Here is a 14,378-nt window from a genome sequence, read left to right as displayed (position 1 = left end):
GGTCCGCGCGCAAGGAGCCAGTGAGACTCAGTGTCTGGCCAGGGGCAGCTTCCAGCCCCGTCCCCACGTGAACAAAGGGACCAGCCGGCGCTCTGCGGCCTCTTGGGTAAGGGTCCAGTCCCACCCCCACCCCCACCCCCACCCGCGTGAATTCTGGGCGGACACAACACACAGGCCACAGCATGAACCTGTAGGACTGGGTTTCCCGGCCTCAGTGCTGTTGACCCCTTGGGCTGGGTAAGTGTTGGGGTGCAGGGGGGATGTCCTGGGCACTGTGGCACCTTCGGCAGCACCCCAGATCTGCCCGCCGATGGCAGGACGCCACTCACCGCCTCCTGTGACCACACACACACATGTCCGCAGTTCCCCGTCCCCTCCGTAGATGGGGGTCTCAGGAAAGCGCATTGGGCGCCACACCTGCAACCCCAGCCCCCCACGGAGCCGACCACCCTCTCACCAGGCAGTGTTTCTCCTGTGCAAAAATAAAAACGTACAGTTTTGCAACCCACTGCGACTCCCGTTTCAAACAGTTGAAGGCAGCTTTGTTCAGTGTCATTTCTTTATGTACAAAAGCCTCGGCCACAGTAAGGGGGTGTGTACCGGCTAAGACAGCTAAAGGCAGGTTAAATTCATCCAGCCACACTTTCACTCGTAAAGTGGCATTAAACTCTAAGTAGCCCGGAAGTTAGACAGGTGCTCTCTGCCGTCTGAATTTGGATGGCTTACAGCTGTTCTCTCAGGAGCTACGAGGTCTCAGTCAAAGGTTTCCAATGGCGTGTCCTTCCTGGTTATAGCTGCATTAAAGACTTAGAGATGAAATTTGTTTTCCAAGATTTTAAAATTTATTTTAAAGAATTCAAGAAGAGAGAGAATGGATCTTCCATCTGCTGGTTCACTCCCCAGACCAGGGCTGGGCTGGCCTGAAGCCAGGACCCAGAGCTCCATCCAGGTCTCCCACGTGGGTGCAGCGGCCCAAGCACCTGGGCCGTCCTCTGCTGCCTTCCCAGGCACGTTAGCAGGGAGCTGGACCGCAAGCAGAGCAGCCAGGGCTCGAACCGGCTGCACGTGCACAGGACTGGCCGGTACAGGGCAAGGTAGGTGACAACTCGGGGGCAGGCGTCTGGGACGGAGCTCAGTCATCACCCGATGCACCCACCTCCCACAGTGCCTGCTTCGAGTCCTGGCTCCTCCTTTTCGGGTCCAGCTTCCTGCTCACGTGCACGCTGGGAGGCAGCAGGCAATGGCTCCCGGCGCTGGTTTCCTGCCAGCCACGTGGGAGACCCAGACTGAGTTTCAGGATTTAGCCCAGCCTTGGCTGTTGCAGGTGTTTGGGGGATCAAACAGTGGATGTCTGCCTCTCTCGCTTTCAAATAAATTGAAGGTAAGTATATTACACTTTTTTAAATGTTAATACAACAGTACATTCAGCTTAAGCATCTAAAAGTGAGCCTAAAAGGAGTGTCCAGTTCTCATGTTGGTGATAGAAAAATGAGTTACTGGGATACTGCTTTTCTATCATGTAGCCAGCTTACTTAGCATAGCAGCGGAATCTTATGCTAAAGATTAGCTGTGAAGGAGTCCAGGACAGAATTTCAGAATGTGTACTTGTACCACGTGCAGGCAGAGCTTTTAAAATGACTCCAAGTACAGCTGGCGCCTTTCAGCACAATCAACACAGACTTCGCTGCTGATTAAAGTTAGGATTGTCGGCCAGGATACAGACGTGGGCCTCCACCGGCACGGCTCAGAGAGGGAGGATGTGGCAGGTCCAGTGTGGCTGGGCCAGGTACTACTCCAGCCGTGCAGGCCGTGTGCTGAGGGAGCATCCGGGATTCGCTGATGCTAGCAAGTCTACTTAAAAGCTGGCATCCGCTTTTAATCACGGGGGCAGGTGTTTGGCCTGGTGGTTAAGGCACCACTTAGGAGACCCACGTGCCCTGTTGGGGTGCCTGGGTTCAAATCCCAGCCCCACTCCCAAGGCCACTTTACTGCTAATGCAACCCTGGGAGGCAGCAGGTGGTGGCTCTAAGTGGTTGGGTTTCTGCCACCCTGGACTGAGTTCCTGCCTCCTGGTTCTGGTCTTGCAAACTGTTATGGGCATTTGGGGAATAAATCAGTGAATGAGAGCTTTCTCTCTACCTCTTCCTCTCAAAATGATTTTTTAAAGGTTTATTTTATTTGAAAGAGTTACAGAGAGAGGCAGAGACAGAGAGAGGTCTTCCATCCACTGGTTCACTCCCCAGAAGGCTGCAACAGCTGGAGCTGGGCTGTTCCAACCAAAGCCAGGAGCCAGGAGCTTCCTCTGAGACTCCCACATGGGTGCAGGGACTCAAACACTTAGGTTTTCCCAGGCACATTAGCAGGGAGCTGGATGGGAAGTGGAGCAGCCGGGACTCAAACCAGCACCCATATGGGATGCTGGCCCTGCACCCACTACACCACAGCACTGGCCCCTCAAAATAATTTTTAAAAATTTTAAACAGTTTCCACTTTTCATAGTTCTACTGGTGCCAAAAGATCTATGTTTGATAACCAAATTCAACCTAGCACTCCTCAGCAATTTCACTTATTTGCGTTTCCAATATGAACTGGTATTATTATATTGGCCCACTTATAAATAACAGGAACAAAAAGTCCAAGAGAACCCACAACTGAGACCAGCAGGAACATCCACAGGAACACCCGGTCAAGCACCTGGGCTATGAACTTCCAGTCTTCCACCACCTGTCACAGAAAAACAGAAACACGTTAGGCACATGGGTAACACTGCACATAGTGTAAGGTACAGCCGGCTGAGCTGCTGGCCACCTCCATGTCTGCCTCCCTCTGTTGCCTGCCAGTGCCGAGTGCAGCTGAGAGCCAGTCCCGTTACAAACCCAGCCTCCTCAAGCTTTGTCCAGCTCCCTGCTACTGCACCTGGGAAAGCAGCTGAGGATGGCCCATGTGCCTGGGCCCCTATACCCACGTGGGAGACCCAGAGGAAGCTCCTGGCTTCAGCCTGGCCCAGCCCTGGCTGTTGTGGCCATTTGGGGAGTGACCCAATGGATTTAAGATCCATCTCTGTATCTCCCTCTATGTCACTCTTCAGGGATGCTGCTTCACTTCCGATCCAGCTCCCTGCTAATGTGCCTGGGAAAACAGCAGAAGATGGTCTGAGTGCTTGGGCCCCTGCACCCACGTGGGAGATGCAGATAAAGCTCCTGGCTTCAGCAGGCCCAGCCCTGGCCATTGCAGCCATCTGGGGAGTGAACCAGTGGATAGAAGCTCTATTTCTCCCTCCCTCCAACTTTGCCTTTCAATAAATAAATAAATAAATCTTTTTTTTTAAAGATTTATTTATGTACTTGAAAGTCAGAGTTACACACAGAAGGAGAGTCAGAGAGAGAGAGAGAAGGGGAGAGAGAGAGAGAGAGAAGGGGAGGGAGGGAGAGAGAGAGAGGGAGAGAGAGGGAGAGGGAGGGAGAGAGAGAGAGAGGGAGAGAGAGAGAGAGAGAGAGAGGTCTTCCATCCGCTGGTTCACTCCCCAGTTGGCCACAATGGCTGGAGCTGCACCAATCTGAAGCCAGGAGCTTCCTCCAGGGCTCCCATGTGGGTAGAGGGGCCCAAGGCCTTAGGCCATCCTCTACTGCTTTCCCAGGCCATAGCAGAGAGCTGGATCGGAAGAGAAGCAGCCAAGACTTGAACCAGCACCCAAATGGGATGCTAGCACTGCAGGCAGCGGCTTTACCCACTACGCCATAGTACCAGCCCCAGTAAAAAAAATCTTTAAAAAAAAAAAAGTGTCGACTGGCCCTCGTTCTACGCTTAACCTCAAGGGCCACGCTGCTCACTGTGCCCTGGACCCTGAAAGTCACGTCTGAGTTAGAGGAGCAGCAGGCCTGCATCAGGAGACCCACACCACAGACCTCACGGACGGCGCTCTCCTTGGTGACGTGCCTGGCGATGTAACGGACAGACTCCAGCGCGGCCTCCAGCGTGTTCCTGGGAGCCCGGGGCCTGCGCCCGCTGCCCGCCTCCTCCTCCTCCTCCTCCTCTTCCTCCTCCTGTGCGAGGTAGCGGTCGGCGTGGCTGCGCATACACAACAGCTTGGGCAGCTTGTGCAGAAACACCCTGCGGGCCCAGGGCGCCATGGGGTCGTGCGTGGAGGCGGAGCGGTGGTGGATGTTGATGGCGAAGACGGTCACCATGATGGACAGGGTCACGAAAATCATGGTGAACACCAGGTACTCGCCGATGAGGGGGATGACCTTGGAGGAGGACGGTATGATCTCCTCGATGACCAGCAGGAAGACCGTCAGCGAGACGAGCACGGACGTGCACAGGCTGATCTTCTCGCCTTCGTTGGAGGGCAGGTAGAAGACCAGCACGGTGAGGAAGGAGAGCCCGATGCAGGGGATGATGAGGAACAGGGTGTAGAAGAGGGGCAGGCGCTTGATGACGAAGGAGTAGGTGACAGAAGGGTACCAGCAGCAGCTGTCGCTTCGGTTGCCTTTGCTCCCCGTGGCGCTCACGATTTCCCACTCCCCATTATCGAAAAAATCCCTCTTGTCCACGTCCTGGTCCTCCAGGACGATGTCCACCTGCGAGCCGTCGTAGGTCCAAGAGCCGAACTTCATGGAGCAGTTCTGCAGATCGAACGGGAAAAACGTGACGTCTATGGTGCAGGAGCTCTTGTAGTTGGCCGGGGGCGTCCAGGTGACCGTGCCGTTGTATCTGACGACTGTTTTAGTGCTGGCCCCTTCGAAACGTCCATCTGCGCTAGAACACACACACACACACACACATGCACACACCCACGGTGACTACTGGAAAGCGGACAACCCGAGCATGCCTCTCACAAGCCTGGCATGACGTCAGTCCTATACTGATGGCATTGCTTCTAGATGATGACACTTCAGGGCACCCTGCCCTAGCCACACCTCCTTTCCACGGAACACCGTCTTCCACATCCAGCCCTGGACTGACAAAGCTCCAAGGGCAGGTGTGACGGCACTGTGGGTGAAGCTGCCGCATGAGCCGTGGGCAGCCCTGCCGGAGCACTGGTTTCATGCCAGCTGCTGTGCTCCTGATCCAGCTCCCTGCCAACGTGCCTGGGAAGCCAGCGGAGGGCGGCCCACGTGCTGTGTCCCTGCCCTCCCTATGGGAGACCTGGACGGTGTTCTGGGCACCTGGCATCAGCCTGGCCATTGTGCTATTCAAGGACTGAACCAGCAGAGGAAGACCTGTCTGTCTCTCTCCTCCTCCGTGTGTCACTCTGCCTTTCAAATAAATGAAATAAACCTAAAAAAAAAAAAATCCAGCTAATCCACAACTGATCCAGCTTCCTTCTCATGCACCTGGAAAAACAGCAGCAGATGGCCTGGGTCCTCGGGTCCTTGCACCCATGTGGGAGGCCCAGGTGGAGCTCCAGGCTCCTGGCTCCTGCCTGGCCCAGCCCTGGCTGTTGCAGCCATCTGGGGAGTGAACCAGCAGAAGGAAACTCTCTCTCTCTCTCTTCCTCTCTGACTTTTTAATAAATGAATGAATAAATCCTTTAAAAAAAAAAATCATCCATTACTGAGAGTGAGAGAGACGGTGCTTCCATCTGCTACTTCATTCCCCAGTGGCTGCAATGGCTGAAGCTGGACCAGACCGAAGCCAGGAACCAGGAGCTCCATGTGGGCCTCCCACGTGGGTGACAGGGGCCCAGGGACTTAGCCCATCTTCTGCTGCTTCCCCAGGCGTTTGAGGAGGAAGCTCCGCTCCAGGGGGTGCACCATGTGACCTCCTAGCTTGTTCACCTCTTTCAGATTGAGAGGCTCAGAGGTAAAAGTCTTCAAAAAAAAAAAAAAGTTTTGTGTGGCTGGCATTGTGCAGTGGGTTAAGCCACTGCCTGCAATGCCATCATCCCATATAAGCATAGATTCAAGTCCTGGCTGTTTCACTTCCAATCCAGCTCCCTGATAATCTCCCTCCCTCCCTCCCCATCTCTCTATATAACTCTACCTTTCAAATTAGTTTGTTTGTTTTTAAATATTTTTATTTATTTGAGAGGTAGAGTTACAGAGAGCGGGAGAGATGGAGAGAAAGGTCTTCCACCCACTGGTTTACACCCTAAGTGGCTGCAATGGCCAGAGCTGAGCTGATCTGAAGGAGCCAGGAGCTTCTTCCAGGCCTCCTACATGGGTGCAGGGACCCAAGGACTTGGGCCATCTTCTACTGCTTTCCCAGGCCACAGCAGAGAGCTGGATTGGAAGAGCAGCAGCCGGGACAGGAACTGGTGCCCATATGGGATTCCTGCACCACAGGCTGAGGCTTAGCCCTCTATCCACAGTGCTGGGTCCCTAAGGAAAGGTTTTTAAAGGAGAACTTTGCACAATATTTGCTCCATTTTCATGCCAAATGCCTCTGGCACATAAAGGGCTTTAGGATAAGCACAAATTCCCCAGTACACCCAGGGTGGTCACAGAAATAACAAAATTGGGGCCCAGAACCATCCCCTTCCCTGAGTTAAAAAACCCATCCTTCAAACTCACAAAGACAGGTCGTAACTGATCTTCACTCCTCCCAATACTGCGTTTAAACACGGCGGCAAAGATGCGCGTTTGAACATAAAACACGAAGTCAACTTTTTAAAATACGCCTCCCGCCCAGAGCTGGAAGGCGATGTCTGGTACCCAAGTGGGCACACAGGGCATCCATGGCCACGGTGTGAAGCCCTCCCATCACATGCCAGCTGCGTGAGCGTGCAGAAGGTGCAGCTGCCCCGGGCCTCTGATTGCTTGTCTGGGAAACAGACGTAGCCGCCGTGTGAGTGGCCAGTCGTGTAACTCAGTGGCTGCCTCTCAGGGCCGCCACGAGGGTTCGCTGCAGGCTAAACCCCTCCCCGATGGCCTTCCACCCCCCTGTACCCCCACCCCATGTCTTTTGCAACTTTCAGAAATGCACAGAACCCACTGGGAGGCTCATGACAGCAAATGCAAGATCAGGTCTGACACTACAGCTGAGGTTTGCAAAAGGGAGAAACCTTGCTAGAACCCAAGTCGGATGCAACCGGATGCATTTAGGACGGAACTTACTTATCAAACAAGACGATGTCTGGGGTCCAGAGGGAGTCGGAGGGGACGCGGATCACCTGGATTCCTCCGTAGTCCTCGGGGTTCCACCTGAGTTTTACGTCTGTCCATTGCTTTAAAACAGAAACCTGCCTCAGTGCCAACAGAAGTGGTGCAGAGTGAAAAGCACACTTTTTTTTTGGTCAAAACAGACATTTTAGAAATGAAACTGTCTCTCCCTCCAAATTCGCCATGCATCTTTCTGATGGCCCAAGGGCAAGCCCCTGTCCCCTCCTGCAGTGACGCGAGCCATGGTCCTGGGGACACACTGGTAAGGACCACAGCTGGGTGTGCCCATGGCTTTGCTCAGGCCCTTGCCCACCAACTGACCACCCCAGGGACCTGAAGGCTCAGGACCCTAAGCTTCAAGGGGAACACTTGCACCTGCATTGCCACCTCTGTGAACTGGGATGGTTCATGCAAGGTAGAGCTGGACTTATTACACACTGCATATATTTAAACGCCTGTCCAACTCCACAGTAACAGTGATCAAGTTAAGAGTGGCACCCGAAGAAACAAATGAGTATCTCCACAAATGCTGAACAGATGCACCAATTCAAGAAACAAGAATAAGACAACATGATGCCCCCAAAAGAACACAACATTTTTTTTTTGACAGGCAGAGTGGAGAGAGAGAGAGAGAGAGAGAGAGAGAGAGAGAGAGAGAAAGGTCTTCCTTTTTCCATTGGTTCACCCCACAGTGGCCACTATGGCCAGCACACTGTGGCCAGCGCACTGCATTGATCCGAAGCCAGGAGCTAGGAGCTTCTCCTGGTCTCCCATGCGGGTGCAGGGCCCAAGCACTTGGGCCATCCTCCACTGCACTCCTGGGCCACAGCAAAGAGCTGGACTGGAAGAGGAGCAACCGGGACAGAATCCGGTGCCCTGACCAGGACTAGAATCCAAGGTGCCGGCGCCGCAGGTGGAGGATTAGCCTATTGAGCCGCAGCGCTGGCCAGAATGCAACATTTCAATACTAGATTGTGAAGATGGTGAGATGGAAGAAATACAAGAATGGAATTCAAAAAATTGATCATAAGATCACATAGAAGTAATCAGAAGCAAATCCATGAACTACTGAAATCTGTACAGGACATGAAAGAAAATTTCTCCCATGAAATCTAGATCTGAAATAGAAATCAAAATGAAATAAAGAATTCAATAGAACAAAAATTAGGGTCAAGAGCCTTAGCAACAGAATCAGTGAAGCGGAAGAAAGAATATCGGATTTAGAAGACAAAGCACAGGAAATTAAACAGTCAAACCAAAAACAAGAAGAAATTAGCAAACTAAAAATCACTGTTGGGAATCTACAGGATATTATCAAAATGACCCAACATCTGGATTCCAGGAGGCCCCAAAGGTGTGAAAAGAGAGAAAGGATTAGAAGGCCTTTTTAGTGAAATAATAACAGAAAACTTCCCTAATTTGGAAAAAGAGAGACTCCAAGTACAGGAATCATATAGAACTCTTAATAGACATGACCAGAAAAGATCTTCACCACAACACATTGTCATCAAACTCACCACGTAAAACATAAAGAAAAGACTCTAAAATGTGCTTGAGAGAAATGCCAGATTACTTTCAGAGGATCTCAAATTAGAGTCACAGCAGACTTCTCATCAGAAACCCTACAGGCTAGGAGAGAATGGTAAGATATAGTTCAAGTCTTAAGAGAAAAAAACCCGTCACACCAGAGTACTATACTCTGCGAAGCTCTCATTTATGAATGAAGGTGAAATAAAGACCTTCAATGACAAATAGAAATTGAAAGAATTTATCACCACCCATCTAGCCCTACAAAAGATGCTTAAGGATGTGCTGCACACAGAAAAATAGAAACATGGTCATCACTATGAAAGAAGGTAACAGAAGATAATCTCTCAGTAAAAGTACAAGGAAACCCAAAGTAAAAAAAAAAAGAATATTTTTGGAAAAATGGCAGAGCAAAGTCATTACTTATCAATAGTCATCTTGAATGTAAATGGCCTCAATGCTCCAGTTAAATGAGACTGGCTGAATGAATTAAAAAACAAAACTCATTTATTTGCTGCCTACAAGAAATACATCTCACCGACAAAGATGCACACAGACTGAAAGTGAAAGGATGGAAAAAGATATTCCACATTAACACAAACCAAAAAAGAGCTGGTGTAGCCATCCTAACATCAGACAAAAGAAGCTTTAACACAAAAACTGTTAAAAGAGACAAAGAAGGGCACTGTGCAATGATTAAGGGATCAATTCAACAGGAAGATGTCACTATTACAAATGTATATGCACCTAATTACCTAGCACCTGGCTGTTTAAAAGAAATGTTAAGGGATCTAAAAGGAGACTTAGACTCCAATACAATAGTAATGGGGGACTTCAATACCCCACTTTCAGCAATGGACAGATCAAGCAGACAGAAAATCTACAAGGAAACAGCAGATTTAATCGACACTATAGACCAAATGGACCTAACAGATATCTACAGAACTTTTCATCCTACAGTTGCAGAATATACATTCTTCTCAGCAGTGCATGCAACTTTCTCTAGGATTGACCACATACTAGGCCATAAAGCAAGTCTCAGAAAATTCAAAAAAAAATCAAAATCATACCATGCATCTTCTCAGACCACAATGAAATGAAGCTGGAAATCAGCAACTCAGGAATCTAGAACACACTCAAACACGTGGAGACTGAACAACATGCTCCTGAATGAACAGTGGGTCATAGAAGAAATCAAAAGATTTCTGGAAACAAATGAAGATGACAACACAACATATCAAAACTTATGGGATACAGCAAAAGCAGTGTTAAGAGGAAAGTTTATAGCAATAGGTGCCTATATCAAGAAATTGGAAAGACATTAAATAAATGAGCTATCAATGCATCTCAAGGATCTAGAAAAGCAATAGCAAATCAAACCCAAACCTAGTAGGAGAAAAGAAACAATTAAAATTAGAGAAGAAATCAACAAAATTAAATGCAAAAAAAATCCCAAAGATCAGCAAAACAAAGAGCTGATTTGTTGAAAAAAATAAAATTGACACACCATTGGCCCAACTAACAAAAAAAGGAGAAAGAAGACCCAAATAAATAAAATTGGAGATAAAAGGAAATGTAACACAGACACCAGATAAATAAAAAGAATCATCAGAGATTACTACAAAGAGCTCTATGGCAACAAACTGAGAAACTTAGCAGAAGTACATTCCTGGACACATACAACCTACCTAAATTGAGCTATGAAGACATAGAAAACCTAAACAGACCCATAACCAAGATGGAAACTGAATCAGTAATAAAGGCCCTCCCCACAAAGAAAAGCCCAGGACCAGATGGCTTTACTACTGAATTCTACCAGACATTTAAAGAGGAACTAACTTGCTGGTGCCACAGCTCACCAGGCTAATCCTCTGCTTGCGGCACCAGCACCCCGGGTTCTAGTCCCAGTTGGGGCACTGGATTCTGTCCCGGTGGCTCCTCTTCCAGTCCAGCTCTCTGCTGTGGCCCGGGAGGGCAGTGGAGGATGGCCCAAGTGCTTGGGTCCTGCACCTGCATGGGAGACCAGGAGGAAGCACCTGGCTCCTGGCTTCGGATCGACACAGCACGCCAGCCATAGCAGCCATTTGAGGGATGAACCAATAGAAGGAAGACCTTTTTCTCTGTCTCACTAATTCTGCCTGTCAAAAAAAAAGATAAAAAAAAAAAGAACTAACTCCAATTCTTCTCAAGTTATTCAAAACAATTGAAAGGGAGGTAATCCTCCTAAATTCTTTCTATGAAGCCAGCATCACCTTAATTCCTAAGCCTGATAAAGATTCAACAGAAAGAGAATTACAGACCAATTTCCCTGACCATAGATGCAAAATTCCTCAACAAAATTCTAGCCAATCAAATCCAACAACACATCAGAAAGATCATCTACCCAGACCAAGTGGGATTTATCCCTGGTATGCAGGGACAGTTCAACATTCACAAATTGATCAAAGTGATACATCACATTAATAAACTGCAGAACAAAAATGATGTCATCTCAATAGATGCAGAGAAAACATCTGATAAAATACAGCACCCTCTCATGATGAAAACTCTAAGCAAATTGGGTATAGAAGGAACACAATCAAGGCAATTTATGACAAACTCACGGCCAGCATCCTATTGAATGGGGAAAAGTTGGAAGCATTCCTACTGAGATCCAGTACCAGACAAGGATGTCCACTCTCACCATTGCTATTTAATATAGTCCTGGAAGTTTTAGCCAGAGCCATTAGGCAAGAAATAGAAATCAAAGGGATATAAATTTTAGGAGAAAGTCAAACTATCCCTATTTGCAGATGACATGATTCTATATATAGGGGGTCCAAAAGACTCCTCAAAGAGTTTGGTAAAGTCTCAGGATATAAAGTCAATACACAAAAATCAACAGTCTTTGTATACACAGACACTGCCAATGCTTAGATTGAGCTTCTACAATCAATGCCATTCACAATAGCTACAAAAAAAAAATCAAATACCTTGGAATAAATTTAACCAAGGATGTCAAAGATCTCTACAATGATAATTATAAAACATTAGGGGCTGGCACTGTGGCCTAGTGGGTAAAGCCACCGCCTGCAGTGCCAGCATCCCATAGGGGTGCCAGTTTGAGTCCCAGCTGCTCCACTTCCCATCCAGCTCTCTGCTGTGGCCTGGGAAAGCAGAAGAAGATGGCCCAAGTCCTTGAGCCCCTGCACTTGCATGGGAGACCTGGAGGAAGCTCCTGGCTCTGGACTGGCCCAGCTCTGGCTGTTGCAGCCATTTGGGGAGTGAACCAGCAGATGGAAGACCTCTCTCTCGCTCTCTGCCTCTTTCTCTCTCTGCCTCTCCTTCTCTCTGTAACTCTGCCTTTCAAATAAATAATTTTTAAAAATTATAAAACATTAGAGAAAGAAATAGAAGATGCAAAAAATGGAAAAATCTTCCATGTTCATGGATTGGAAGAATCAACATCACCAGACTGTCCATTCTTCCAAACGCAATTTACAGATTCAATGCAATAACAATCAAAATACCAGACATTCTTCTCAGATCTAGAAAAAATGATGCTGAAATTCATATGGAGGCACAGGAGACCTCGAATAGCTAAAGCAATTTTATACAAAAAAAAAAAAAAAAAAAAGCCAGAGACATCACATCACAATACCAGATTTCAAGACATACTACAAGGGGCCGGCCCTGTGACACAGAGGGTTAATGCCCTGGCCTGAAGCACCAGCATCCCATATGGGTGCTGGTTCAAGACCCAGCTGCTCCACTTCCAATCTAGCTCTCTGCTATGGCCTGGGATAGCAGTAGAAGATGGCCCGAGTCCTTGGGCCCCTGGACCCACATGGGAGACCTGCAGGAAGCTCCTGGCTCCTGGCCTCAGATAGGCACAGCTCCAGCCATTGCAGCCAATTGAGAAGTGAACCAGCGGATGGAAGACATCGCCCCCCCCCACACCTCTCCTCTCTCTAACTCTGACTTTCAAATAAATAAGTAAATCTTCAAAAAAAAAAAAAAGACATACTACAAGGCAGTTATAATCAAAACAGCCTGGTACTGGTACAAAACAGATGGATAGACAAGTGGAACAGAATAGAAACACCAGAAATCAATCCAAACATCTACAGCCAACTTATATTTGATCAAGGAGCTAAAACCAATCCCTGGAGCAAGGACAGTTTCTTCAACAAATGGTGCCGTGAAAACTGGATTTCCACATGCAGAAGTATCAAGCAAAACCCCTGCCTTACACCTTACACAAAAATCCACTCAACATGGATTAAAGATCTAAATCTATGACCCAACACTATCAAATTATTAGAGAACACTGGGGAAAACCTCTAAGACATTGGCACAGGCAAAGAGTTCTTGTAAGAGACCCCAGAGCCACAGGCAGTCAAAGCCAAAATTAACAATTACATAAAGTTGAGAAGCTTCTGTACTGCAAGAGAAACATTCAGGAAAGTGAAGAGGCAACCGACAGAATGGGAGAAATTATTTGCAAACTATGCAACTGATAAAGGATTAATAACCAGAATATACAAAGAGATCAAGAAACTCCACAACAATACAATAAATAACCCAGTTAAGATATGGGCCAAGGATTTACACAGACATTTTTCAAAAGAGGAAATCCAAATGGCCAACAGACACATGAAAAATGTTCAGGATCACTAGCTGTCAGGGAAATGTAAATCAAAACCACAATGAGGTTTCATCTCACCCCAGTTAGAATGGCTTTCATACAGAAATCAACTAACAATAAATGCTGGTGAGGATGTGGGGGGAAAAGGTACACTAATGCACTATTAGTGGGGATGTAAACTGGTAAAGCCACTATGGAACACAGTATGGAGATACCGCAAAAATCTGAATATAGACCTACTATATGACCCAGCCATCCCATTCCTCGGAATTTACCCAAGGGAAATGAAATCAGTAAACAAAAGAATTATCTGTACCTCCACGTTTATTGCAACTCAGTTCACAATAGCTAAGACATGGAATTAACCTAAATGCCCATCAACCAAAGACTGGATAAGGAAATTATGGGATATATACACTATGGAATACTACACAGCAGTAAAAAAAAATGAAGTCTGGTCATTCGCAACAAAATGGAAGAGTCTGGAAAACATCATACTTAGTGAAATAAGCCAGTCCTAAAGGGACAAATACCATATGTTCTCCCTGATCTGTGATAACTAATAGGGCACCTGAAATGAAATCTGTAGAAGTGAAATTGACACTTTGAGAAGGAATGACTTGAGCTGTCCTTGTCTTGCCTGTTGAGGATCAGTTCCATTTTTTTCTCATTCATACTATTTGTTGAACTCTTTACTTAACATAGATTTAATCATATGTGTACAAAATTGATTGAAACATATCTCAGTAAAAAATAAGACTGGGACTAAGAGAGGGAGGAGAAAGTTTGTAACTGTAAAGCTGTATAGTTCTGCATACATTCCTACAGACTTACTTCTAAGGCTACAGTTCAAAAACTTGTCATAGGACTCCAAATCCCATTAAGCTTGGTGGTAAAAATGCCATCGTAATTGTTAAAATGATGATATTAAGTGTTAAAGTGAACATATAGATAGGATTAAGTGTTAAAGTCTTATAATAAATAGGATCAAGTGCCTGGTAATGATAGATAGAATTAAAAAGGAGAGAATGTTCCAATATGGGAAACAGTCCACACAGCAGACTCAGTGACAACTGCTTTAAGTAACACTCTGACCTCAGAATCAGCCCTTAAGGCTTCCT

General features: G+C 47.3%; 1 protein-coding gene across 2 annotated transcripts in view; it reads right to left on the bottom strand.

Annotated features, from left to right (window-relative positions):
* Positions 1-2,428: 2,428 nt before the first annotated feature.
* CHRNA5 (cholinergic receptor nicotinic alpha 5 subunit) overlaps positions 2,429-14,378 on the bottom strand; it is a 43,454-nt gene continuing 31,504 nt past the window's right edge. For both annotated transcript variants that reach the window (XM_008248452.5, XM_089310798.1), the window contains 3 exons: positions 7,059-7,168; positions 3,906-4,758; positions 2,429-2,724 (listed from right to left, as the gene is read on the bottom strand). In XM_008248452.5, the coding sequence (XP_008246674.2) occupies positions 2,563-2,724; positions 3,906-4,758; positions 7,059-7,168 (1,125 nt within the window). In that variant the 3' untranslated portion in view covers positions 2,429-2,562. The remainder of the gene's footprint in view (positions 2,725-3,905; positions 4,759-7,058; positions 7,169-14,378) is intronic.

Source organism: Oryctolagus cuniculus, chromosome 12 (genome assembly GCF_051225735.1).
Source record: "Oryctolagus cuniculus isolate XC-2025 breed Fujian yellow rabbit chromosome 12, ASM5122573v1, whole genome shotgun sequence".
Taxonomy (NCBI): Eukaryota; Metazoa; Chordata; class Mammalia; order Lagomorpha; family Leporidae; genus Oryctolagus; species Oryctolagus cuniculus.
Note: the sequence above shows the minus strand (reverse complement) of the source record. Positions and strands in the feature narration are given on the sequence as shown.